Below are 24375 nucleotides of genomic sequence, written 5' to 3'. Positions count from 1 at the left end.
GATCAGTCAAGCAGTATTCGGCAGGTCGTGTCCTAGTAAATAAAATAAGTCAATACTAAGTTGGCTAGTTCCCTAAATTTAGCAATGATTCAGACATAAAATATCCTGTTTCTCATTTGTTTGGTCATTCAAAACTTGAATATTATTGAAAATGTTGCCAAAGCTTTTCATCTTGCAGTTAACGTGACAAATGCAAGAATACCAAATTTAAAACAATCACAACAATTTATACTGCAGGACAAGAGGGTTGCTGATTGATTGGCAAGTGAACAGTGATTGGCCAAAGTGATACATGGAGAGAGTAACTCCCCTGCTTCTTTGTAGTTTAGTAAAAGGTGCAAAGCTTGACTATAGGGCAGCACGTTGGCAAAGTCGTGAGCACTACTGCCTCACAGCACCAGTGACCGGGTTCTATACCTGGCTTGGGTCACTGACTGTGTGGCGTTTGCACATTCTCCCTGTGTCTGCATGTGCTTCCTCCAGGTGCTCCGTTTTCCTCCCACAGTTCAAAGATGTGCGGGTTAGGTAGATTACCCATGCTAAAATTGCTGCTTAATGTTGGGGGTGGCAGGGGGTGCTAATTAGGGTAAAAGCTTGGAGTTATGGGGATAGGGCCTGGGTGGGGTTGTGGTCGGTGCAGATCAATGGGCTGAATGGCCTCCTTCTGCACTGATGGCATTCTATGATTCTTTATTTGTTTTATTTACAGAGAATGGATCTCTGCGTATAAACAAATGTTGCTTTATAGCAAGCATAAATTAATCATATTATAAGCGGAATGATTATCCTAAATTTGTTGTTAGTATAGCTACTGTCAGTCAGAATGTTCAGTAACAGTAGGTGTTTTGTTTTGGGTTTTGAGAGTGTGGGTTGGTTGAGTACAGTCTGTACTCTGCCTATTACAAACAGATGCAGGAACATGTTATTTGATTTGATTAACCAATCATTAAGATGGATGTCCTATCTGTGTTTGATGTTTCGCATGCTGGGATTGTCCTTATGAGTGCAAGAACTTCAACAACGGTCACCCTTTCCATTGTCTCTTCAAATTTCAAAGAACCTAGCATTATAATCATTAAACTTGGCTTTTCCTGAAATTGTTCAGTATATTTTGTAAGTAGTCTATTAAGATCAGTCCCATGCTATATAGTGTACACTCACAATACTATACCTGACACTGTCCTGGTAGTTGTATCATACAACAACAACAGTTATTGACTAATCATAGCAAGTAATCTCTATTGTTTATTTAAAACAGACTCCTACATGATATGAGGAAATATTCAGTGTTGCAAAGCTTCAAGAACCATTGGTCCAAAGTTTCCTGTTCACCCACTCAAAGCCTCACTTACCATATATCATGTCGCAATTACTGATGTACCAAGTTCCAAAATGTGATTTTCCAAATGGGACCTTGTCTTATTTGCATTTGAAGGAATCAATGCTAATTACTTCTACCATCTCTCTAGGGAGTCTGTCTCATGGATTTACTGCTTGCTGACTGAATTGAAATTGCTTCCACAGATCAGTTTTGCATTTATCTCTTTATATCCGAATACTGTCTTAGCTTCTACTGCTCCAGACACCATAAAGCACTTTGTCATGGTCTATATTATTGTGTTGTGGTCATTAATCATGGGGTGATAGTATTTTCCTGCCTTTTATTTTTAAATGATATCTCTATGAACACATCTGTAATGTGCTAATTGACACTCCCAGTACCCATGCTGAAATGAATCTGGAGAGCTGCACTGAGGTGATGGCCAATTCTAGTTTGGAGCAATGACTTTCATTGCCCCATCCAGCCCCTGATGAACTGGCCAACATTTGTGGCCTCCATTTAGAATCATAGAATCCCTTACAGTGCAGAAGGAGGTCATTCAGCCCATCGAGTCTGCACCGACCACAATCCCACCCAGTCTCTATCCCTGTTGCCCCACATATTTACCCTGCTAGTCCTCCAACACTAAGTGGCAATTTAGCATAGCCAACCAACCTAACCTACACATCTTTGGAGTGTGGAAGGAAACCCATGTAGACAGGGGGAGAAATTGCAAACTCCACACAGATAGTGACCCAAACCAGGAATTGAACCCAGGTCCCTGGTGCTGTGAGGCAGCAGTGTTAACCACTGTTGACTTTAACTTGTTGAATTAAGCTGTAACCTCTCTTTCCAGGCCAGCGGAGCCCTCTGAATGATTACCGCCGTTCTAAAGGAGTGGAGCTCCGGGATCCAAGTGATTGGCCACGTGAAGTGCCTTTCTCAGAAGAGGAGTGTGCCAGCCATTGTACCCGGAATTATCAATGCAGGTAGAGAGTTCTGTGAAAAGCGACTCCCTCAGAGTTATTCACTTTCCATTTTACCAGTGCAGCCCGGTAAAGGCTGGATAGCTGGAGATGGAGTTGGGTTTTCCTCTGTCAGTGAACTGGGTTGAGCTTTGACATGTTGTAATTTCTGCCTGTCATAGAGATGTAACCCAGAAAACAGCGAATGTTTCTGCTCTGGGCCATTGACTGAAGCTGTTAGAAAGTTTTTCCTGAGAGTGAATGAAGATGGGCTCAGGCAGCACTGAATACAGTGTAATCTGTGCCTCTGGTGTTGCTTGGAAATGCAAAAAATATTTGAATTATTTGAAAATGAGGCCATCAATCAATTGCAGAGGTGTCCTTTCTTCCAAACATCTACAAGTCTGCTGCATGTGTCCTAATGCACTTTCCATTCACCCCTGTGTTTACTGACCAACCCTGGCTTTAACCTGAAAGTTCTTGTCCTTTTCAAATTCCTCATTGGCCTTCCCTTCCCAATCTATGTAACCCCCTCTACAACTCTCTGAGGTGTCTGCAGTATTTCTCCACGTCCATTTCTTGTTCCTTATTAACAGCTCTGCCTTTAGCTGCCTAGGCCCTCAGATTCAGCATTTGCTCCCTAAATCCCTCTGCCTATCTGCTTTCTCTCTCTCTCTCTCTCTCTGTTCTCCTTTAAAACACTTCCTGAAGCTTACCTCTTTAATCCAGTTTTTGGCCCTCTGCTCTGATATCACTTTAGGTGACTCAGTGCCAATTTCTTTGCTTGATTATAGTCTGAGCCTGAGGATTGATACTTACATTATTCTCTGTTTAATTTTACCTCATAATGAACAGGTTTCAAAATAAAAAATATATTTAAATATGGAGCTGCTACGATGGTGGAAACACTGTCTTGAACTCTTCTCTTCTTCCCCATATAGAGCTTTCAATTACAACCTGCAGAGTAAGCAATGCCAGCTGCTGCACTGGACCAGTCAGGAACTGAGCACAGAACGGCACAGACACAATCACATTGATCTGTATGAAAAGAAAGGTATGTCTCTCCCTGCAGACTCTGCCCATACGCCTGGCCGCTCCCAAAAAACAACTTCTTATTTCCAGAAAATCTGAGGAGTGCTGTGTTGGGAACTTACTAGATGTGGGAAGAGACAGAAACATGAGAGATAAAGGGCTGTAACAGTCATGCCTAGTCACAATCTCCATTATGTCTCTCTGTGTGTATTAGTAATAATAACAGAAATGGCAAATGTAGATAAAGGTAATGTAGTAGATGTAATATATTTGGCTTTTCAAAAGATTTTCAAAAAGTTACCATATAGTGGACTCACGTCTAAGCTCAGCCCACATGTAGTCGGGGGCAAGAAACAGAATGGGTAGCAAGCTTGCTACAAAAGAGAAAACAGACAGTTTTAAAGTAGTTACTTAGATTACTCATTATTCAGGGAACAATGGATCCGCGTTTATACCACAGCATCCACCCCTCCCCCCCCCCACTCTTTCCCTTTGCCCAGATTTGCCTGGGGAATCTAATGATTCTACCAGCAGATTAAATTCCAAAGGAAGCTTCATGGGAAGAGTCCACACAAGGAATCCTAGTTAAAGTACCAAAGTTGAAAGGAACTCAGATTGGCAAGTGCTGGGAAGTGGTGTTCCACAAGGATCAATGTTGGGACCACAAATCTTTAGGGCATGGTAGCTTTTACAGCCAGGACTTGGGCTCAATTCCAGCCTTGGTGATTGTCTATGTGGAGTTTGCACATTCTCCCTGTGCCTGCTTGAGTTTCCTCAGGGTGCTCCAGTTCACTCCCATAATCCAAAGATATAAGATTAGGAGGATTGGCCATGCTAAATTGCCTCTCAGTGTCAGGGGGGTTAGCGAAGTAAATACGCAAGGTTACAGGGATAGGGCCTGGGTGGGATTGTTGTCGTGCAGACTTGATGGGCCACATAGCCTTCTTCTGCATTGTAGGAATTGTATTCTATTCTTTTCTAACTTGAATCTTGAAATGAACATCCAATTTTGAAATCTGCGAAGGACATGACTTCAGATGAACTTTCAGGATGGGTGTCTAATTGCGAAATTGTCCTGGTGAAAGAAGTATTTAAGTGGAGTCGAGGACGAAAAATACCTGGGGGTATAGAGACACAAGTCATGAAAAGTAACAATGCAAATGACTAAACTTGAAAATGACTTCTAATTGACAAATTAATTTCAATGTCGATAAGTTCTTAAAAATTAATTCATGAGATGTGAGCATTGCTGGCCAGGCTAGCAGTTATTGCCCATCCCTAATTACCCTTGAGAAGGCAGCGGTGAACCACTTTCTTGTAGAACTGCAGTCCTGAGGTGTAAGTACACCCACAGTGCTGTTAGGAAGGGAGTTCTAAATTTTGAAGGAATGATGATACAGTGATGTAGTGGTACTGTCACTAAAGAGTAATACAGATACCCAAGATAATACTCTATGGAGCCGGTTTCAAATCCCACCACTGTAGCAATAAAAGTATCTGGAATTAAAAGTCTATTGATGATCATGAAACAATTATCAATTGTCGTAAAAACACATCTTGTTCTCTAATGTCCTTTCGATAAGGAAATCTGCCGTCCGTAGCTGGTCTGGCCTCACGTGACTTCAGAGCCACAGCAATGTGGTTGATTCTTAACTGCCCCCTGAAGTGGCCAAGCAAAACACTCAAAATATGCAACTGCTCCTAATAAAACACAAAGGAATGAAACTGGACGGACCACCCATAGGTACTGGAAATGACTACGACAAACCCAGCCCTGTCAAACCCACAATGTTCAACTAACATCTGGGGGTTTGTGCCAAAACTGGGAAAGCTGTCTCACAGAATAGTCAAGCAGCAACTTTACATTGTTATACTCACACAATCATACTTACAGATAATGTCCTGGATACCCCCATGTTACATATAGTTAGATGGGAATTGCCCTGGGAGTCCTCAACATCAACTTTGGACCCCATGAAGTCTCATGGCACCAGGTCAAACATGGGCAAGGAAACCTCTGACTGATTACCATGTACCCTCTCCCCCTTAGCTGATGAATCAGTATTCAAACACCACTTGGAGAAAACACTGAGAATGACAAAGGCACAGAATATACCTTGGGTGGGGGATTTCAATGCCTATTACGAAGAGCTGGCTGGGTCCTAAGGGACAAAGTTGCTGGACTGAAATAGTGGCAGGTAGTGAGGGAATCAAGAAGAAAGAAAAACATACTTGACCTCATCCTCACAAACCTGCCTGCCGCAGATGTATCTGTCCATGACAGTAGTGACCACCGCACAGTCCTTGTGAAGTCCCATCTTCACATTGAGCATACCCTCCATTGTGTAATGTGGCAGTACCACTGTGTTAGATTTCAAATAGATCTAACAGCTCAAAACTGGGCATTCATGAAACGCTGTGAGCCATCAACAGCAGCAGAGTTTGCAAAAATTGATCTAGTGAACCAGATGGCATTTTACTACAATCCAGTCATTTAACAGTCACCAATACTGAGGCTAGATTTTTGTTCCTGATATTTATTAATTCATAGATGTTTATAGCACAGAAGGAGGCCATTTGGCCCATCATGTTGATGCCGATCAACAAAGATCTGACTACACTAATTCCATCTTCCAGCACTTGGTCCATCGCCTTGGAGGTTATGGCAGCACAAGTGAATATTCAAATGCTTTTAAGTGTTACAAGAGTTCCTGACTCAACCACTCTTTCAAGCAGTAAGTTCCAGTCTCCCAGCATCCACTGGGTGAGGACGTTTCCCCTCAAGTCCCTCTTAGCCTTCGACCACTTACCTTAAATCTATTCCCCCTGGAAATTGACCCCTCAACTTAGTGAATTGAATTGAATTTCCAATCACTGCCTTGGTGGGATTCAAACTCAAGTTTCTGGGGTATTTGTCCAGTCCTCTGCATTACTGGTTCACTGACATTACCACTGCCAACTTTGAGAGGCTGCACACTTGAATATACAGTGACCACATCAACATTCAGGGAGACTCAATCCTCTGGCCTTTTCCCTTTATTAGAATAAACATGATACTGGCATTCCATTCTAGTGGCTGTTCCTAACCTAACAATGATAGATACTCACCATAAAGAGCAGTATAATTGCTGTTCTGAAGAACAGTCACATTCAACTCAAAACATTAAATGTACAGATCAGCTGAGTGTTTTTCTGGCACTTTCTGTTTTTATTTCAGCATTATTTCTTGGAGCTAACTTGTACTTCATGTAGTTCTGTACTCCTTTCAACATTCTGACATTTGTCCACATTGTCTTTGTAGATTATGTACAAGGCTGCATTATGGACAGGGGAGTTACATACAGGGGACGTGTCTCCCACACCAAAAGTCAGAAGGTTTGCCAGCAATGGAGCTCCAATGTGCCTCATGAACACAGGTGGGGTATCTCTTTGATCTTTAACTTCGGTTTGTGGTTTCTATCTGAAGCAATGGCCATCAGTTGTTCACTGATGGGAATGGTTTTGATATTGGAAAATATTCAGCTCTATTAATCAGTCCAAATAAAGATGGTGAGTGAACCCGCTCACTTCAGGGTATCATGCAGAGAAACCCCTTTCTCACTGAGATTACCAGGGAAGGGCATGGAAGAAATCTTCCTGGTATTGAGGTGTATGGTAAGAGGGCTAATCTAAGAGAATGGTTGAGCTAAGGAGGTGGGGGGCAATTGGTGTGGGACTTGGGGGGTGCTTTCTGGGGGCAGGGCCTAGGGGGTGATCAGCGGGGGTGGCGGATCCCACTGCAACTTGGCATTGGGATTTGATTGGGGCGGACTGGAGGTGGGTAGTCAGCGTGGGTGGGGTCTGCCTGCAGGAGGGGTGGGGGAACGATTAACGCTGCAGGAGGGCTGGAGATTGGGGCAGGCCGGGACGATGTGGCGGGGGGGAGTGGTTTGGGGTTGGCCCACGAATGGATGGGTGACCGTGATTGGGCCATGGGGGGTTGGGGGGCAGCACTATGGGGGTCCCAGGCTGGCCAGCAAACAAGAGACTGACACTTTGGGGCCACTGCACATGCACAGTGATTTCAGCGTCTCCAACTTGAATAGGCCCGTCCCCTGAAGTCGTATGATATTCAGACTGGTGCCCTCTGCATTGTAGAGTGTGGGAAATTCTAGTTTGAACTCCCACTGAATAAACCAGTTTTCCCCTGAATTTTTCACTTAGAATTTTTCTGGGAGAACTGCCCCCTTAGAATTTTTTTGGAAAATCCCCCTGCTGTATATGGGTCACTACCTGCACCTATTCCACACTGCTACACTGGGGTTGTGGGACTGGCCGATGGTGACAGGGAGACTTAGCTTAGTGGTTATATCTCTGTCTCTAACTCAGAAAGTACCAGTTACAAATCACACTGTCTCAATGTATAAGACCATGGAATGCTGCATTAGAGTCCAGCCGGATGCTTGAATCTAGTAGAAGTGAGTTGCTGGCTGGGCCAGCATTTACTGTCCCTAATTGTCCTTGAGGGGATTGTTAAGTCAACCACATTGCTGTGGTCTGGAGTCATGTGTAGGCAAGACGACAGGTTTCTTTCCGTGAGTGAATCAGATGGGTTACTGTGGCTTCATGGTCACCATTAGACTTTGAATTCCAGCTTTTTATTGAATTCAAGTTTCACTATCTGCAGTGGCAGGATTTGAACCTGGGGCTGCGATTCTCCCATTGCAACCCATAACTTTTCTGTCGGGTTGCGATGTGAGACGTGAGTCTCGGCCTTGAAGAGGGATTTGCACATGCGCCGGGAATGCATGTGTATCTCCCAGAGCCAGTGAACAGTTGCCGGTCAGACCACACTGGAAACCAGCGGGAAGGCAGCTAAGTCACTTAAATCTTTTTTGCACATATTTGAAATATATTTATTAGCTCATTATCAGAACCTTTCAGATCCTCAGGTGGTCAGGCGACGGGGGGTGGGGGTGGTGCATTCTGGGCATGGGCACCCAGGCAGTGCCAGCCTGGTGGGCAGTGCCAAGGTGCTTCTGGTGCTGCCCAATGGGCAAATTGCCCATGCCCAGGGGCACCTTGGCATTGCCCACAAGGCATTGGGCAGAGCCAAGGGGGTGGGGCCTATTGTGGGCAGGGCCTGGGGCAATCGGTGGGGGATGGGAGCTGCCACTCTGCAGATAGGATCAGTCTAGGATGGAGGGAGGGCACAATTGGGGGTGGTCTCCCAGGGGGTCTGACCCAGGAGGGATCGGGCAGGGGTAAGGGGGTGTGTGGAGGGATTGCCACTGCTGGGGAGGCTGGACTGTGCATTAGGGCACTCTGGGACGGGGAGGGGGTTCAGGCTGGCCCGGGAATTGCCCGGGAATTGAGCCCTGGGGGGGATGCTGGAGGGGTGGCACTGCAGACGTCCCGGGCTGGCCAGCGATAGGGGAGCCTGACAGATTGGGGCCACTGTGCATGTGCAAGGTTCCAGAACTGTCAAACTCCTGGCGTGAATAGGCCCCACACCACCTCCCCCCCCCTCCACCCCCGCCCCCCCAGGCTTTCAATGAGGTTCGCGACTGGGGCCTCTGCAGTGCACAGAGTGGGGAGATTCGAGTGAGAAGCTAAGTGACAGAACAGTCGGGATTTAAAACTGTTCTCCCATCAATTCAGCACTTTCAGAAGAATTGCCCCCAGGATTTCCAGATTACTCTTCCAGTGACAATACCAATGTACCTCCACTACTTTGTGGGATCCCATACAACTCTACTGCGGTGTGGTATTAACCACCTTATTGATCTGTATGAGGTTAGTTGCAGTTCTGGAAGTGGTGTTCACATCAAGGCCTGTCAGTCTACTAACCACTCTCCCACTGCTTCCCACTGTTTCCCAAGGCAAGATTGTGAAAATACAAAGGCAACAACTCCCTGTTAGACTGTTCAACGTCCTGTGACTCTTTCTATAGACTGTAAAGATACAAAATGATGGTGATTGGAGGGGATGGTGGTGGTGGGGGGGTGGGGGGATGTCGTTAAAAGTGCAGAGTTTCTCCAGGACGGAGATTTGGAATCTCTGCTCTCATATTTCAAGCTATATATTTGTAGAAAACGTCTAATGTTTTGTCTGGGCTTTCACTTTTGAAAGACACATGCCAACTGAATTCCCAGAGAAAGGGTTGGATTTCAATTACTGCCGTAACCCTGACAACCATGAGAACGGCCCCTGGTGTTACACTACAGACTGGCACACTCGGCTGGAGGAATGTGACATCCCAAGATGCGACCAAGGTAAAACTCTCTTCATAGAATTCCAGCCACTTGATGGAGAGTGCCCACAGGCCCACCTCAAGGCCTATACCCATGCCAACGTGATGCAGTTTTGTGTACAACTACCTGCTGTTTGGCCTAGTCCACCAGGATGTGAGTTTTGGTAAAACGTCACAGCGCAGTGAGGGTTGCGGTCAAATATTCCAGATGACTAACTGACCTGAGGGATGAATATGCGCCGCAGCACTGCCACATTCTTTTACGTTATGGTAGCCCTGACCCAGTTCGCAAAACTTTGGGTGGCAAGTTTCTGCGTTCAAATACCACTTCAGGGCCTGAGTGCAAAGTATCAAGGCTGATGTTCCAGTGTAGTACAGGCACATAGTTAGAGGTGCTGTCCTTTGGATGAGGCTTTCAACTAAGACCCCTCTGTTTCCATGGTTTAATGGGAAAGATCCCATGGTACTGTTTTGAATAAGATTAGGGAGTTATCCCTGGTGTTCTGGTTGAAATTTGTTTCTCAATCAACACCACAAAAAAACTCATTATTCCATTGCTATTTATGTGAGCTTGCTATGCGTAGATTGGCAGCTAGGCGTCCAACGTGACAACACAAAAAATTTCATCGGCTGCAAAGCACTTTGAGATATTCACTGGTCATGAAAAGTGCTATAAAAATGTAAATTTTTCTTTAAAGTTGCCTGCCAGGCAATCAGAATTCTTTCATAGGATATGAGTGTCACTGTTGAGGCCAGCATTTATTGTCCATCCCTAACTACCCTTGAGAAGATGGTAGTGAGTTCCCTTCTTGAAACGCTGTTATCCAAGTTACGTAGGTACACCCACATTGCTGTTAGGATGAGAATTCCTGGATTTTGTCCCAGCAGCAGTGAAGGAACGGTGATATATTTCCAAGTGAGGATGGTGAATGGCCTGGGAGAAACATGCAGGTGATAGTGTTCTGATGTGACTGCTAGCTTTGTCCTCTTAGGCGGTAGAGGTCATGGGTTTAGAAGGTGCTGTTAAAGGAGTCTTGGTGAGTTACTGCAGTGCATCTTGTAATTGGTACACACCACTGCCACTGTGCATTGGTGATGAAGGGATTGAATTTTTGTACAAGGGTTAGTAATCAAGTGAACTGATGCTTCCTGGATGGTGTCAAGCTTCTTGAGTGTTGTTGGAGCTGCATTCATCCAAGCAAGTGGAGAGTATTCTATCATATTCTTGACTTGTAGATGGTGGGCAGACTTTGGGGAACCAGGAGATCAGTTACTCGCTGCAGAAACCCTAGTGCGGAACTTTCTGTGCAACCTACTGTGAAACGCATGGTGGTGAAGGATGGTTCGCCATGGTCAGCAGTGGGATCTTCTGGTTCCATTGTTGTCAATGATATTTCTGGTTGAATGCCGGGAAACCTGTGGTGTGGGTGTGTCATCAGTGGTTCTGGAAGATCCTGCCAGCCTGAAAAGTTGGAAATCCTGCAGTTAGCCTCTGATCTACTCTTGTAGCCACAGTATTTATATAGCTGATCAATAGTTTCTGGTCAATGGAACCCCCAGGATGTCAATAACATTAAGAGCTCATTGATCTAACCTGGTTTGGAATTCAGTAAAGCAGATGGATATATTCCTGTGTGAGGCTCAATCAATAACATTCTCGCTTCTGAATCTGAAGGTTGTGGATTCAATACCCACCCAGCACCTTGGGCACAATATCCAGACTGGCTCTCCATTGCAGTAATGAGGGAGTGCTGCACTGTCGGAAGTGTTGTCTTTCGGGTGAAGAGGAGGTGTTCTCCCCATTGTCCCGGTCATTATTTCTCTCTCAATTAGCATTTGATAGACAGGTTACCTGGCTATTTTTTTCATTCCTGCTTATGAGGTCTTGCTGAGTACCAAATTGGTTGTGACAGTTTCTACATTACAACAATAATTTTTTAAAAAATTAATAGTTCATATAATGTATCGAAATTATGGGGTCATACATGGTACTGTTGCAATCAAACTAATCCATGGTTCAACAATTTCAATAAATATTTCAATATATTTATTGAAATTGGTCTCTTCCCATTGTTCAATTTTTGTGTAATTTAGTGATAACCTTTGGGACACTTGATAGGATTTTCAGTGTCCTGCAGTGGCAGAAACAGCCCACAATTGGCTGGTTGCTGTCAACGTGGTTTCCGAAAATTCTGGCCATTATTGACAATGTTGTTACTTTAAAAGTAAACTTCCTGGGCATTTGTATTTGCCATGATTCTACTGTGAATCCTTTATAAATCACTGCTTCGGCTCAGCTCAAATACTGTGACTGATTCTGGACTCTACACCTCAGGAAGGATGTTAAGGTCTTAGAGGGAGTACAAACGATACAGGAAATGAGGGGTTTCACTTACGTGGAGAGACTCAGGATGTTGAGATTATACTCCCCAGACCGAAGATGGTTCAGGGGAGATTTAATTGAGATGTTCAAAATTATGAAGGAGAAAATAAGGAGAAATTATTTCCTCAGATTTAAATAGATGAACTTCACATGGTGAATCCCTTATCTTAATGGGGGGAGGTGGGTGTTAAAGAGTCAGATCACTGGCAGGTTGGGAAAAACAGTGCCCTGAATGAAGGAATCCTCCTTGTTGATGAGTGAAGATTGACACTGAAGAGCAAACAGCCAAGTATAATCTTCAATAACGAGCAATAGTTGGATCTCCACTTGCTGATGAGATGGGGAGAGAGAATCACCATCATCTTTCAGCAAATAGGATCTCAGAAAAATCTTCTGAAATTGCCTGACATGTATTTGTCTGTTTCTTTGCTCAGTTGTATGTCAGTACTGCAATGGTGAGGATTACAATGGCGTCGTAGACCGCACTGAGAATGGGAGAGAGTGTCAGCGCTGGGATCTCAGTTATCCACACTCACATAAATACCAACCAGAGAAGTACGTGGCTGTTACCTCACTCTTCAAAGCAAGCAGTAGAAAATTATCACTGCGGCATGTGGTGGCAAATTAGAAGCTCAATGCTGTGACATAACAGCAACAATGCAGGAAGATGTACCCACTGCTGTTACTAGGATATAAGACAGTGTTGTCCTGCAATGTTGGCAGAATGACAGATGATGGATGGCTCTGCTGCCAACCTTCACTTCTTTCTGCAAGTCTCTGCTTTCACTTCCTGCCTTTCTGGTACAACAATGACTGGAACTTAATGCTGCAGGGTTCAACCCATCTCGCCATGCCAACGGTTCTTGTGTGTAGATCCCCACATTCCTCTTCCAATCCACTGAGTAAATTCTGGGGATTTTGTTCCCCTCGAGCTGAAGCTGAAACTTTTTTCCTTTTTTAAAGATGGGGATTTGAAACCAGGACCAATCACAGCAGAGAATGAAGGAGAGGATGGATGGTGAGGCCTATCACACACTTGTATCAGCACCTCTCCCAGTGCCACTCCTTCAGGCCTTTCCATATCTGACTGGCCATGTGTAATGGCAGTGGAGGTTCATGGCCTGATCTCCCAGTCAATGTCTTTCCTGTCCACCACTGCCCAATGCTGGGCAGAAAGATAACACTGGGTTCCAGGAGTGACAGGAACAACTCTGAGGCTCCTCATGGAGGGAGAGGACTGTATAGTCCTACTCTTCCTCCACAACTTCACACTTACCTTGCTTTGACATCTGCTGAAACTGACTGGGTCATTTGTACCTCTTTAGCTGCCTGACTACTTCTGCTGGGGTTTCAGAGTGAGTTATCAGTGAGATCCCTCTTAAGCAATATGAATGCAACCAGGACCTGCCAGATAAATTGATGAAAACAGAGAACAGAGAAAACAGAGAAACCTGTCGGTCTTAGTGGCTCTCTCAAGTTTTTGTGCACACTAGTATAGCTCTCGATATCCCAGGAGCACGTTCATTATCCCATCACATCAAGGTGCAATCCCTAAGGAAGGCCCACACTAATACACTTGCAGAGTCAGTGCAAAAAAGGCCCTTCGGCCCATCAATTCTGCATCAACAATAACTACCACTAAAGGCACGCTCATCCCATTTTCCAGCACTTGTCCCATAGCCTTGAATGTTATGATGCTTCAAGTGCTCATCCAAACACTTTTTAAAGATTGTAAGGTTTTCAGCCTCCATTACTTTGCCAGGCAGTGCGTTCCAGATTCCCACCACCCTCTGAATGAATTTTCTTTTCTCAAATCCCCTCCGAATCTCCTGCCCCTCATCCTCGTGATTGACCCCTCAACCAAGGGGAACAGCTGCTTCCTATTCACCCTGTCCATACTCCTCATTATCTTATACACCTCAATTATATCCTGCATCAGCCTTCTCTGCTCCAAAGAAAATAATTCAAGCCTGTCGAGTCTCACCCTATAGCTCAAATGCTTCATCCCAGGTAACATCTTGGTGAATCTCCTCTGTACCCCCACTAGTGCTATCATACCCATCCTATAATGAGGTGACCAGAACTGCACGCAGTACTCCAGCTGTGGCCTAATCAACATTCAGAACTACTCCAACATTATCTCATTGCTCTTATACTCTGTGCCCTACTAATAAAAGCACGTGTCCCATTTGCTTCTTAACTATGCTACTCATCTACTCTGCTGCCATCAGGGATCTGTGCATAAGTATCCCAAGATCTTTCTGTTCCTCTGAGTTTCCTATTGTCCTGCTATTCATTAAATACTCCCTTGTCTTGTTACTGCTTCCAAAGTGTATTAACTCGTACTTATCAGCGTTAAATATCATCTGCCACTACTCTACCCATCTGACCCACCCATATATATCTTCCTGTAACCTATGACCACCTTATTCACTATTAACCATTTACCAATCTTGATGTCATCTGGAATTTGCTTATCAATCTCCCCCACATTATCATCTCTATCATTTATGTATATAACAAACAGTAAGGGTCCCAAAACTGAACCTTGTAGTACACCACTGGGCACTGGCTTCTAGTCACTCAAATAGTCTTCTACCACCATCCTTTCCATCCTGTTATACTGTTGTGTGCACGATTTTGGGATAGATTTGAATCTAAGTAAAAGACAAGGGTGCCAAATCATTGGACAACTCCCACCAGCTCATTTTTCCATCATCATAATTAAGATAAGGCATTTTTTTGTCATGCTTGGTACAAGCCTAGTTCCTAATGCCATTATGGTTCCTCTCTCTTCTGATGGATCAAGGTATCCCGAGAAAAACTTGGATGATAATTATTGTCGCAATCCTGATGGCTCCCTTCGGCCCTGGTGTTATACTGTTGACCCTAATGTGGAGCGTGAATATTGCAACATAAAGAAATGTGGTGAGTGAAGCTACTGTAATTCAAATTACATAAATTACATCTTTTTCATATATTGCTCTTGGACAAGAATTTCAGCTCTTTTCCCTGGAGATGCTCGGGTATAAACAATGGCAGCCCTTCTCTTCTCAACAAAGCAACTATTCCTGATTATATATGATTAAATATTGAGCTCAGGATGGCTGTTCAACCATGGAGGGCATCACAGGCAAGTCTGATCCAATCCTCACGTGCGTGCTTTCCAGCAGAAGGTGCTGGATAACTAGGTGAGAACATCTTGGTGATCCAATTGGAGATCAGGTGACTTGAGTCAAGGACAGAGTTGAATATGCCGGCCTGTGTGGCTCAGTGATATACTGGGCCAGACCCATGTCCAGCGATGCACTGGGGAAATATTCATAACTTTTAACAATTTGGATGGTAGCAACATGGTGGGAGGAGGTCTTGTGGCGCAGTGGGTAGCATTTTGGCCTCTGAACCAGAAGCCCCAGGTTCGAGTTCCACTCTAGGACTTGATGACCAAGAACAATGTATTGATAATGCCACGATACATATTGAGTATAGACTTGTAAATTCCTCTGACACACACCAGTGTCTGGCAGCAAGAATAGGAGTGATTCCTGGTCAGCTACATTGGAATGGCACCTCTCAAGCTATAGCTTCCGCCTTTAGGCTAATGATCTGTTCCAAGGAAAAGCGTGCTACTGAAAAATATGTTGAAAAATGTAGGAAGTTGACTAAGTCTAAATTTAACATTGCCACCTTTTCCAATGGGACTCCCAACCTTTTCCCCAACCCCTAAACCCCTCTAATGTAAAAGGAGAAGAGACAATAAATTAAACCACAAATTATTGCAGGTGCTGGAGGCCCGAAACAAATGTGGTCTTTTTTGTGAATAACTGGATAATTGTTGCTCACATTTTGTTTGTTTGTGCTTTTGCTTTGATCCAATAGAAGGGAAACATGAGCTGAAAGACGTGGAGATTACCAAAACATGTTTCAAACATAATGGGATAGGATACAGAGGAAGAGTAAGCCAAACTTCGGCTGGCAACATCTGTCAACGTTGGGATCAGCAGCACCCACATGCTCACGAGTTCACACCCGAAAACTATCCATGCAAGTATGGAACAATGCAAGCCTTCAGCTACTACTGACCTGTGTCAATTGAAGTAAAAAGCAGTCACTATATATTGCAACGGCAAAATGGAAGATATGTTGGAGATCTGTAGTATAAACAGTAAAGACAGGAAGTACACAGCAGGGTATGCACATCTGTACAAGGCCAATGACCTATCATCAAAAATAAACGTTGTTAGAGATTAAACAATCATGACAGATCAGTGCCTCTGAGATGTCTTCCTATTTTATTACTCGAGGAAATTGGCCACACTCTAAATTTTCCCATCCTGTCTGCGATGATGCCCACTGCTGGTGAGACACAAAAATCCTAGCCTCTGTATTGAACAGATTATAGTAAGAAGTCTCACAACATTAGGTTAAAGTCCAACCGATTTATTTGGTAGCACAAGCCACAAGCTTTTGGAGCACTACTCCTTCATCTTGACTCACGTCTTGAAGGGGCAGTGCTCTGAAAGTTTGTGGCTTGTGCTATCAAATGAATCTGTTGGACTTTAACTTGGTATTGTGATACTCCTTACTGTGCTTACCCCAGTCCAACACTGGCATCTCCTCATCTTGAACAGGTTATCCCAGGTCATTTCTACCACCAAACACATCTTCCTCTCCCCTTTCAGCATTCTGAAGGGACTGTCACATTGTCTGCATCTCTGCAATACCCCTCTATATCTGTTCTTTCTCACATTATCCATTATCTCTCTCTATTCTCTCTCTAATTGTTAGCTGTCTCTCTTTCTACTAGCTCTTTTTCACTATTAACTGTGTCTTTCTCTATCTCGATTAACTGCCTCTCTATCCATTAACTGTCTTGAGCCAGTGTTTTTTGTTTTTTGCTCCAATAATTTTAGTTTTTAGAAGGGAATCACAGAATCCCTACAGGGTAGAATGAGGCCATTCAATCCATCGAGTCTGCACCGACTCCCAGGCCTATCATCCACCCAATTCCTGTAACCCCACACATTTTATGACTTATGTAACCTACACATATTTGAACATCAAGGGGCAATTTAGCATAGGAACCATAGAACCATAGAAAATTACAGCACAGAAACAGGCCTTTTGGCCCTTTTTGTCTGTGCCGAACCATTTTCTGCCAAGTCCCACTGACCTGTACTTGGACCATATCCCTCCACACCCCTCTCACTCATCCAAGCTTTTCTTAAATGTTAGAAGTGACCCCGCATTTACCACTTTATCCAGCAGCTCATTCCACACTCCTACCACTCTCTGCGTGAAGAAGCCCCCCCTAATACTCCCTTTAAACTTTTCTCCTTTCACCCTTAACCCATGCCCTCTGGTTTTTTTCTCCCCTAGCCTCAGTGGAAAAAGCCTGCTTGCATTCACTCTATCTATACCCATCAAAATCTTATAGCATGGCCAATCAACCTAACCTGCACATCTTTAGACTGTGGGAGGAAACTGGAGCACCTAGAAGAAACCCATGCAGACATGGGGAGAATGTGCAGATTCCACACAGATGGTGACCTGAGGCTGGAATTGAACCCGGCCACTGGCAATGTGAGGCAGCAGTGTTAACCACTGTGCCACCATACCGCCTGAAGATTGATGTTACTGTTATGTTTGTTTTAAGTTCTTAAGTAACCTTCGCTCTTTGAACATTTAACCATAATTCCTTAACTTAGTCAATCCATTAGCGGTGCCATTGCTGATTCACCATGATGCTAAACATGTTCCAATCTCATTGGCATAAATTCTGCAGTGGAGCATTGGAGAGCACAATGGTTTAAGAAATGGTGTTTTTGCCATAATGACAGTTCAGGAAGTTTGAGCCAAATTAACTTTCTCTTTGTATTTCAAAGTTGAACTGATAGTGTTTTTCACAGCTGCAGTCCAGATAAAGCAATTCACAATGACAGGAATACATTTCTGAAACAATCTCTATAAAGAAATACCTTTCATATTAAACCCATTAACCTCCAGTTTATAATGTTGTTCACTGTTAAATCTACAATTACTGATTTGGAGCAATGATTTAAACTGAACCTGCTTTACTGTGAAACACATTCACTATAATGGCCCTGCTCACACTATCTGTTCCTTGTGTTTGGTTCCATAGTAGCAGAATATAAAACTTTTGGCTTCAAATCCCACTCCTGGGGGATAACTCAGTCCTAATACTATTTTTTTTCAGAAATATACTTTATTGATAAAATTTTAAAAATACATTATGAAATGTTTCAAGATAAAAATGACAGAAATTATGGAATTACATGTCTCCATAGAGTATATCCCACTCTTAGCTACAATTATAATTGTAATTCTTTTGACATTTTTAATGTACATTCTAGGTCAGGTATATAATCCAGTCCAATATCCCCAGTACAGGATCCAAACGGGCTGATAATTAGTGCGGGATTCCTTCCACCACTTCCGCACTGTTCCCTAAAGGGAAATATTGGGGTAAATTTTCTGGTCTCGCCTACTATGGAAAATTGATGGACCTCTTAAAGGTCCGTTGACCTTGGGCAGGAACTTATGATCTTGGGGTGGCCGTGATTGGAAAATCCCAGCCTTTGTGTGCGTAAAGATGCACTAAAGTACGGTACTGTGGGAATGCAGCACTGTTGAAGCCATTGTCTTTGGAAGAGCTGTTAAACTAATCCTCTCAGGTGAGTGTAGAAGGTCCTATGGCACTTGGGTATTTCCCTGATCTCCAGTCAGTAACCCTCAACCCATATTACCAAAACACACAGGCCAATATTCTCCTGTCTCATTTCCCACGGGAATCATAGTGCATGAGACAGAAAATTTGATGGATGATTTAATGGATGGGAATTTCTGGTCTTGGGATGTGTGCAGTTGAAGAATCCCACCTGATGATCAAATTTTCATATGTGGGACTTTGGTTTATGTAAATTAGCTGCTGTGTTTCCTATAATGCAACAGGGACTAAGCATCACTCCTTTGCTGTAAAATGCTTGGGGATGTCCTGAGATGGCCAACGTAATCAAACTGCATGTATGGTCCACTAATAATGAGGACGTTCCAGACCAGAATCTCATTTTTTGTTCCAGGGGGCTGAAGGAGAATTATTGCCGAAATCCTGATGGGTTAGAAGCCCCTTGGTGTTTCACAACAGATGAAGGGATCCGGAAGGCATTCTGTTTTCAACTGCAACGTTGTGACGATGACATTGAACCTGAAGGTAATATGATCTGAACAAGTTAACAGCAATGAGGGATGTAGGTGTTACAGTAACTGACCAAGGGTGGACTATGATCGCGCTGAACAAGAATATTGGCTGAACAATGTCTGAGAGTGGACTGAGACAGAGGCAGAGCAAGGTGGACACAGACTTAGAGAGAGAAAGAGAGAAAAAACAGAGAGAGAGTCACACACACACAGTGAGAGCGAGGGAGAGACAGAGAGACGGGGGAGAGAGACAGAGGGTGGGGGGGGGGGAGAGAGGGGAGGAGAGGGAAAAAGTGAGATAGAGACAGACAAAAGGTGAGGGAGAGAGAAACAGAGAGAGAGAGAGATGGAGAAGGAGAGCACTGACGAAGAGATACTTTGGGCCCGATTTTACCAATCAGAGCCTAAAGGCTGGATCCGGACGTAATATGGATCCGAGCCCGGAATCCTCGTTCCTGTACCAGCCACAGCCATCTCTCCCACACTCTTGCCCCTGCAGGGAAGAGTAATCTGTGGCTGGTAGTGTACCAGTGATGGTGTATCCCTTTACAGGCCCAGCTTGGTCCTTCTCCAGTGTCTCCTCTTGGAGTTGTCCCTCATCTTGTTGCAGGTTTTCATGTGGATCCACTGTGGAATCGGTCAGTTCTGCTTCATCTTCTTAGTGAGGTATCGCTTGATCCTGAAGGTTTGGTGGGATGGCATGGCCACACATCCGAGAGGAGGGATTCGTTCCTCTGGTGGGGAGGAGGGATCGTCTGCAGAGTGGCAGTGGACACCCCCCCACCTCAACCAGAGGTCCATCTGAGCTCCCTTCTTCTCCAGCGGATGGGATTTGGCGGTAGAGTTGGGCGCGGGGTTCACTAAGTCGATTTAAACGCATGCTAATGCATCTAAATCGACGGACCGGATCCGTACCCAAATTGGGTGTCGGTAAAGTCGCGATCTGCTTGGATTCGGGTGCAGATTGTGTTAAAGGCGTGACGCCCGAATTTTGCGCCTGTTGTAAAATTGGGCCCTTTGTGTTTATTATAATTTCCTGTTTCTATTGTGAAAAGCAGACATCTCCTTCATGCTCTGGCCAATTGACCCTTCAACTAATATCACCATACCACATAATCTGTTCACAATCAGATTCAGTAAGACATCTCAACACCAGGTTAAAGCCCAACAGGTTTATTTGGTAGCAAAAGCCATTAGCTTTTGGAGCGCTACGCCCTCGTCAGGTAAGGAGCAGCACTCTAAAAGCTAATGGTTTTTGTTACCAAATAAACCTGTTGGACTTTAACCTGGTGTTATGAATCTTCTTACTGTGCCTACCCCAGTCCAACACTAGCAACTCCACATCATCACAATCAGATTGCCACTTGGCTGGCATGGTCATTATATCACAGGGGAGGGATTCCCCATCCCTTCCCGTTGATGTAACAAGGTTCACACTCACAATCAAAAGAATCTCATTTTAATGCATTTACACAAATTTTATAATCATTGGACACTCTTTGCCACATATTGACCCCTAGCTGTATTTTCAAATGTCAGCGAGATTTACAACAGATTCACACAGATGTGAACCTGTCGGGATCCCCCACCGCCCCCAGGGCATAAAGGTGAGTATAGCCCCCCAGGAGAGAGAGATATGGTCAGGCAGTGCCCTGGCATTGCCCCGGCACTGGCCCGGCACAGACTGATACCACACCAATCTAGCAGTGTCAACCTACCAGCTCCAACCCAGTGGCACTAGTGTGAATCTTGATGAAAAGCTGTAGCTGGACCCAGTGCCAGGGCAGACCCTAGTGGGTGGAGGGGTGGGGGGGGAGGTGGTTGATGCATTTATTTGTGGTGGGGGTGGGGGGGGTATAGGACGGTGGGGATGGCAGTGATGACTGTGTGGAGGAGAAGGGGTCTGATGCCGGAGGTGACTGTTTGGGGTGGGGGCCAGGTACTGGGCATGGGATTATTGGGGATGCTGACGATGTATAGCTGTGTGGGTTGGGGGGGGGGTGCGGCGGGGCCGTCTGATGTTGGTGATGACTGTTTGGAGGAGGCTATTCCTCAGTCTGATTGGGCTCCGATCTCAGAGCAGTCAGATTTTCCTGGTGTAATTAGGCCCTGCCTCTCAACACGACAATGTGAAGCACGCCCCTTTTTCTGAAAAATTTCCATAAGGTCTGGAGAGAAACACACCGATTTTCAGTCAGATCCTGAGACTTTGCTATTTTTTGATCAGATTCCGCCCAGTGTGTTTAATAACAATTCATAGCCATACGTATCTCCAAGGGCTAATCCTCTCCCAAAAAATTTCAAAATTATGTCAAATTTGCATAAAAACTGGAGTAAATCCCGCTACATTTTTCAGTGGGATTTTCAAAATGAATCTCCCACACTTTGTGCATCACAGAGAGCCCTAGTGTGAATCTTGATGAAACGCTGTAGATGTGGGGGTGGTGGCAGAGGGGCGGTGGTGGGTGGTGGGGGGCTGGTGCTATTCCTGCCGGAGAGGCCGGGCACTGTGCATGTGCCGATCTGTCAGAGTGGAGATAGGCACATGCGCAGTAGCCCCACATTGCTGACCTTCTGATCGCTGGCCAGCACAACAACCACCCCCATACCCAACACTGCCCCACCATCCCCGCTGGCCTGATTGCTGGCTTCCTCAACATCCCCCACCGTACCCCTGGCCCTCCCTGGCAGGCCAACCCCCCCAACCCTATCCTGATGGCCAGCCCCAATCAGAGCCCTTCCTTCCCTCTGACATTGAGCCAAAGTGCAGAGTGGCAGCGGAACCACCACCCCCCCCTCCATGATCTTACCCCTGCAATGGCCCTGACCCTATAGGCCCTGCTCCCCTCTGACCCTGCCCCCGGAGGTGACCTTGGGCATTGCCACTTTGCCCCTTGGGCAATGCCAAGTGCCAGACTGGCAATGTCCAGATGCACCCAGCCCATTTACTCCTGACCTCTGGGGGCCTCTGCGGTGCCCCCCTCCCCCATCACTCCAGAGGGGTTGGGCTGCCAGCTGTCTGTTAGTGGGGAGCTGTTGTAAACCCTGTTGGAGTGAAACCACTCCTGGTGTGTGGAGGGAGGCTAGCAGACCCGGAGACTTCAGTCCCAGGCCTGCTAATCAGATTCAAAACAGTATTTAAATATGGAGATCAGCTCCACTCCGATTTCTGGCATGGAGCTGACAACGTCGGAAATCTGGCAGTTGGAGACATGCGGAGGACGTGGCGCCCAGCGGGAAGCCCAGTACATGGCCTCCATTTATGCAGCTTATGCTTTAGCAGTGCAGCAGGCTGGGAGTGTCGCCCTCTATGTCCATGCTGGCTTCTGCTAGACTACTAGTGTACTTAGTCCACTACCATGTGGCTTTGTCCATCATACTGGAGATAGTACAGTTTTTAATAGTGTTTTTACTTCTCGTTCCTTGACCTTCAGGGTTGGCTTTACACTTTCCAATCTTATTTTTGCCTTCTCCCATCTGCTTTATTCCTCTCCTTTGTTTTGGTTTCACTGTTGACAAGGTCTGTCTCTTTTAGTTTCTGTAATCCTGCTATTCATGGCTACATTATCCACTCTCTGCTTGGAAAATTTAATGGCTTTTCCTTGCAACACCTCTTTTCCATTCAGCTGGTTTTTCAACCTAACAATACTCATGTTCATCTTATCCTTCAACTGGATATGTGGTGAAAGTGATCAAAAACTCTTTTTCTGACAGTCCAGTTGGAGGTGTAAGTTCTTTAATCTTCGTTGCTTCTGTATACCAGAATCCATAGAATCATAGAATCCCTACAGTGCAGGAGGAGGCATTCGGCCCATCAAATCTACACCAACCATAATCCCACCAAGGTCTATCCCTGTAACCCCACATGTTTACCCTGTTTAACCCCTGACACTAAGGGGCAATTTTTCATGACCAATCAACCTAACCCACACGCACATCTTCATCTTTTCCTTTTCCTGCTCTGATCTTTCACTTTGCAGGTTGAGCTCTACATACTTCAGCACTTTTTCCACACACTCACTCTTTTCACAAATAGCATTAACAAACTTGCCGTCCATTCCCTCATATTATCTTTCAATGAATTGTTCCTCTAAATTTTATTCCAAGTGTTCAATTGTTTTCTCCTGCTCTGAAGTCTCTTCCTTCCTTTCACCAAATACGTTCAAGAATTATATTATGTATTGAACGTTACTAAGTCTTCTCTCTCAACAGTTCTTCAGTTTGCTCCAAGTAACACTAAATTTATTTTGCTTTCTCTTTGTAATTTTCCTGAGAAACAAACTTTGAATTGAGGGATGGTTGTGTAATGTAAATGTCCTTCACTAGGTTTCATTTTCTTTGCAAAGCTCAATTGTTTTAAAATCCCTATAGTGCAGAAGCAGGCCATTTGGCCCATTGAATCTGCACCAACTTTCCAAAAGAATATCTTACCCAGGCCCACACCTTGCCGTATCATTTTAACCCCACACATTTAGCAAGACCAATCCACCTAACCTACACATCTTTGGAGTGTGGAAGGAAACCAGAGCACCCAGAGGAAACACAAGTACACATGGGGAGAACATACAAACTCCACACTATCTGCAGATTCCCTCCATCCTTGATTGCCACCCTAGCAGGGTTCCTTCCATCCTTGATCACTCTCCCTTGCAAAGTGCAGAGTTCCCTCCTTCCTTGCTTGCCCCCCACCTGCAGAGATCTCTCCCTCCTACCCCTGTGGAACTCCCATTCCCTCCCCCACTCTGTCATAGCACCAAGCCACCCTGGCTGTGACTGGAAAATCCCAGCCCTTGGCACTGCCCCGGCACAGTTATGGTGCCCTGTGGGCATTGCCAGGGTGTCAGGTGGCTAGTGCAGGGTACCATGTGGGCACTGCCCCTAGGGCATTTCCCAGCTCTGCCCCTGACCACCCAATGGCTTCAATGGCCTCCGATCTCCCAGCAAGGCCCATCACATCTCATCTGTGATTCTTGCCAATGAAAACCTCGACCGGCGAGCAGCTAAGGTCAAGTGAGCCCCGCCAATAGCGTCTAGGACTTGTTAATGACATTTAAATGATGTTGTTAATATTTAAGGTGCAAAGCCGATTTTATCGACAAAACAGTACTGGTATGATCGAGGGAGACTAGAAACAGGCCGCGTTTCTCATTTTTTGTTCTCACTTGGTTGTATCACTTTGCCTTGGGTGGGATGATGTCATAAGATTGCAACTCCTAATGTTTTT

The 24375-nt window shown here is 45.0% G+C and overlaps 1 protein-coding gene across 1 annotated transcript in view; it reads left to right on the top strand.

The window, feature by feature from the left end:
• mst1 (macrophage stimulating 1) overlaps positions 1-24375 on the top strand; it is a 68343-nt gene that overhangs the window by 12456 nt on the left and 31512 nt on the right. The window contains exons 2-9 of the mRNA XM_080184591.1: positions 2178-2310; positions 3228-3340; positions 6620-6734; positions 9430-9572; positions 12368-12488; positions 14743-14861; positions 15813-15981; positions 19034-19164. Coding sequence (XP_080040717.1) covers positions 2178-2310; positions 3228-3340; positions 6620-6734; positions 9430-9572; positions 12368-12488; positions 14743-14861; positions 15813-15981; positions 19034-19164 — 1044 coding nt within the window. The remainder of the gene's footprint in view (positions 1-2177; positions 2311-3227; positions 3341-6619; positions 6735-9429; positions 9573-12367; positions 12489-14742; positions 14862-15812; positions 15982-19033; positions 19165-24375) is intronic.

The sequence above is a fragment of the Carcharhinus amblyrhynchos genome, chromosome 3, assembly GCF_965287045.1.
Source record: "Carcharhinus amblyrhynchos chromosome 3, sCarAmb.v2.hapA, whole genome shotgun sequence".
Classification (NCBI taxonomy): Eukaryota; Metazoa; Chordata; class Chondrichthyes; order Carcharhiniformes; family Carcharhinidae; genus Carcharhinus; species Carcharhinus amblyrhynchos.
The sequence above is the reverse complement of the archived record's forward strand: the minus strand, read 5'-3'. Positions and strand labels throughout refer to the sequence as shown.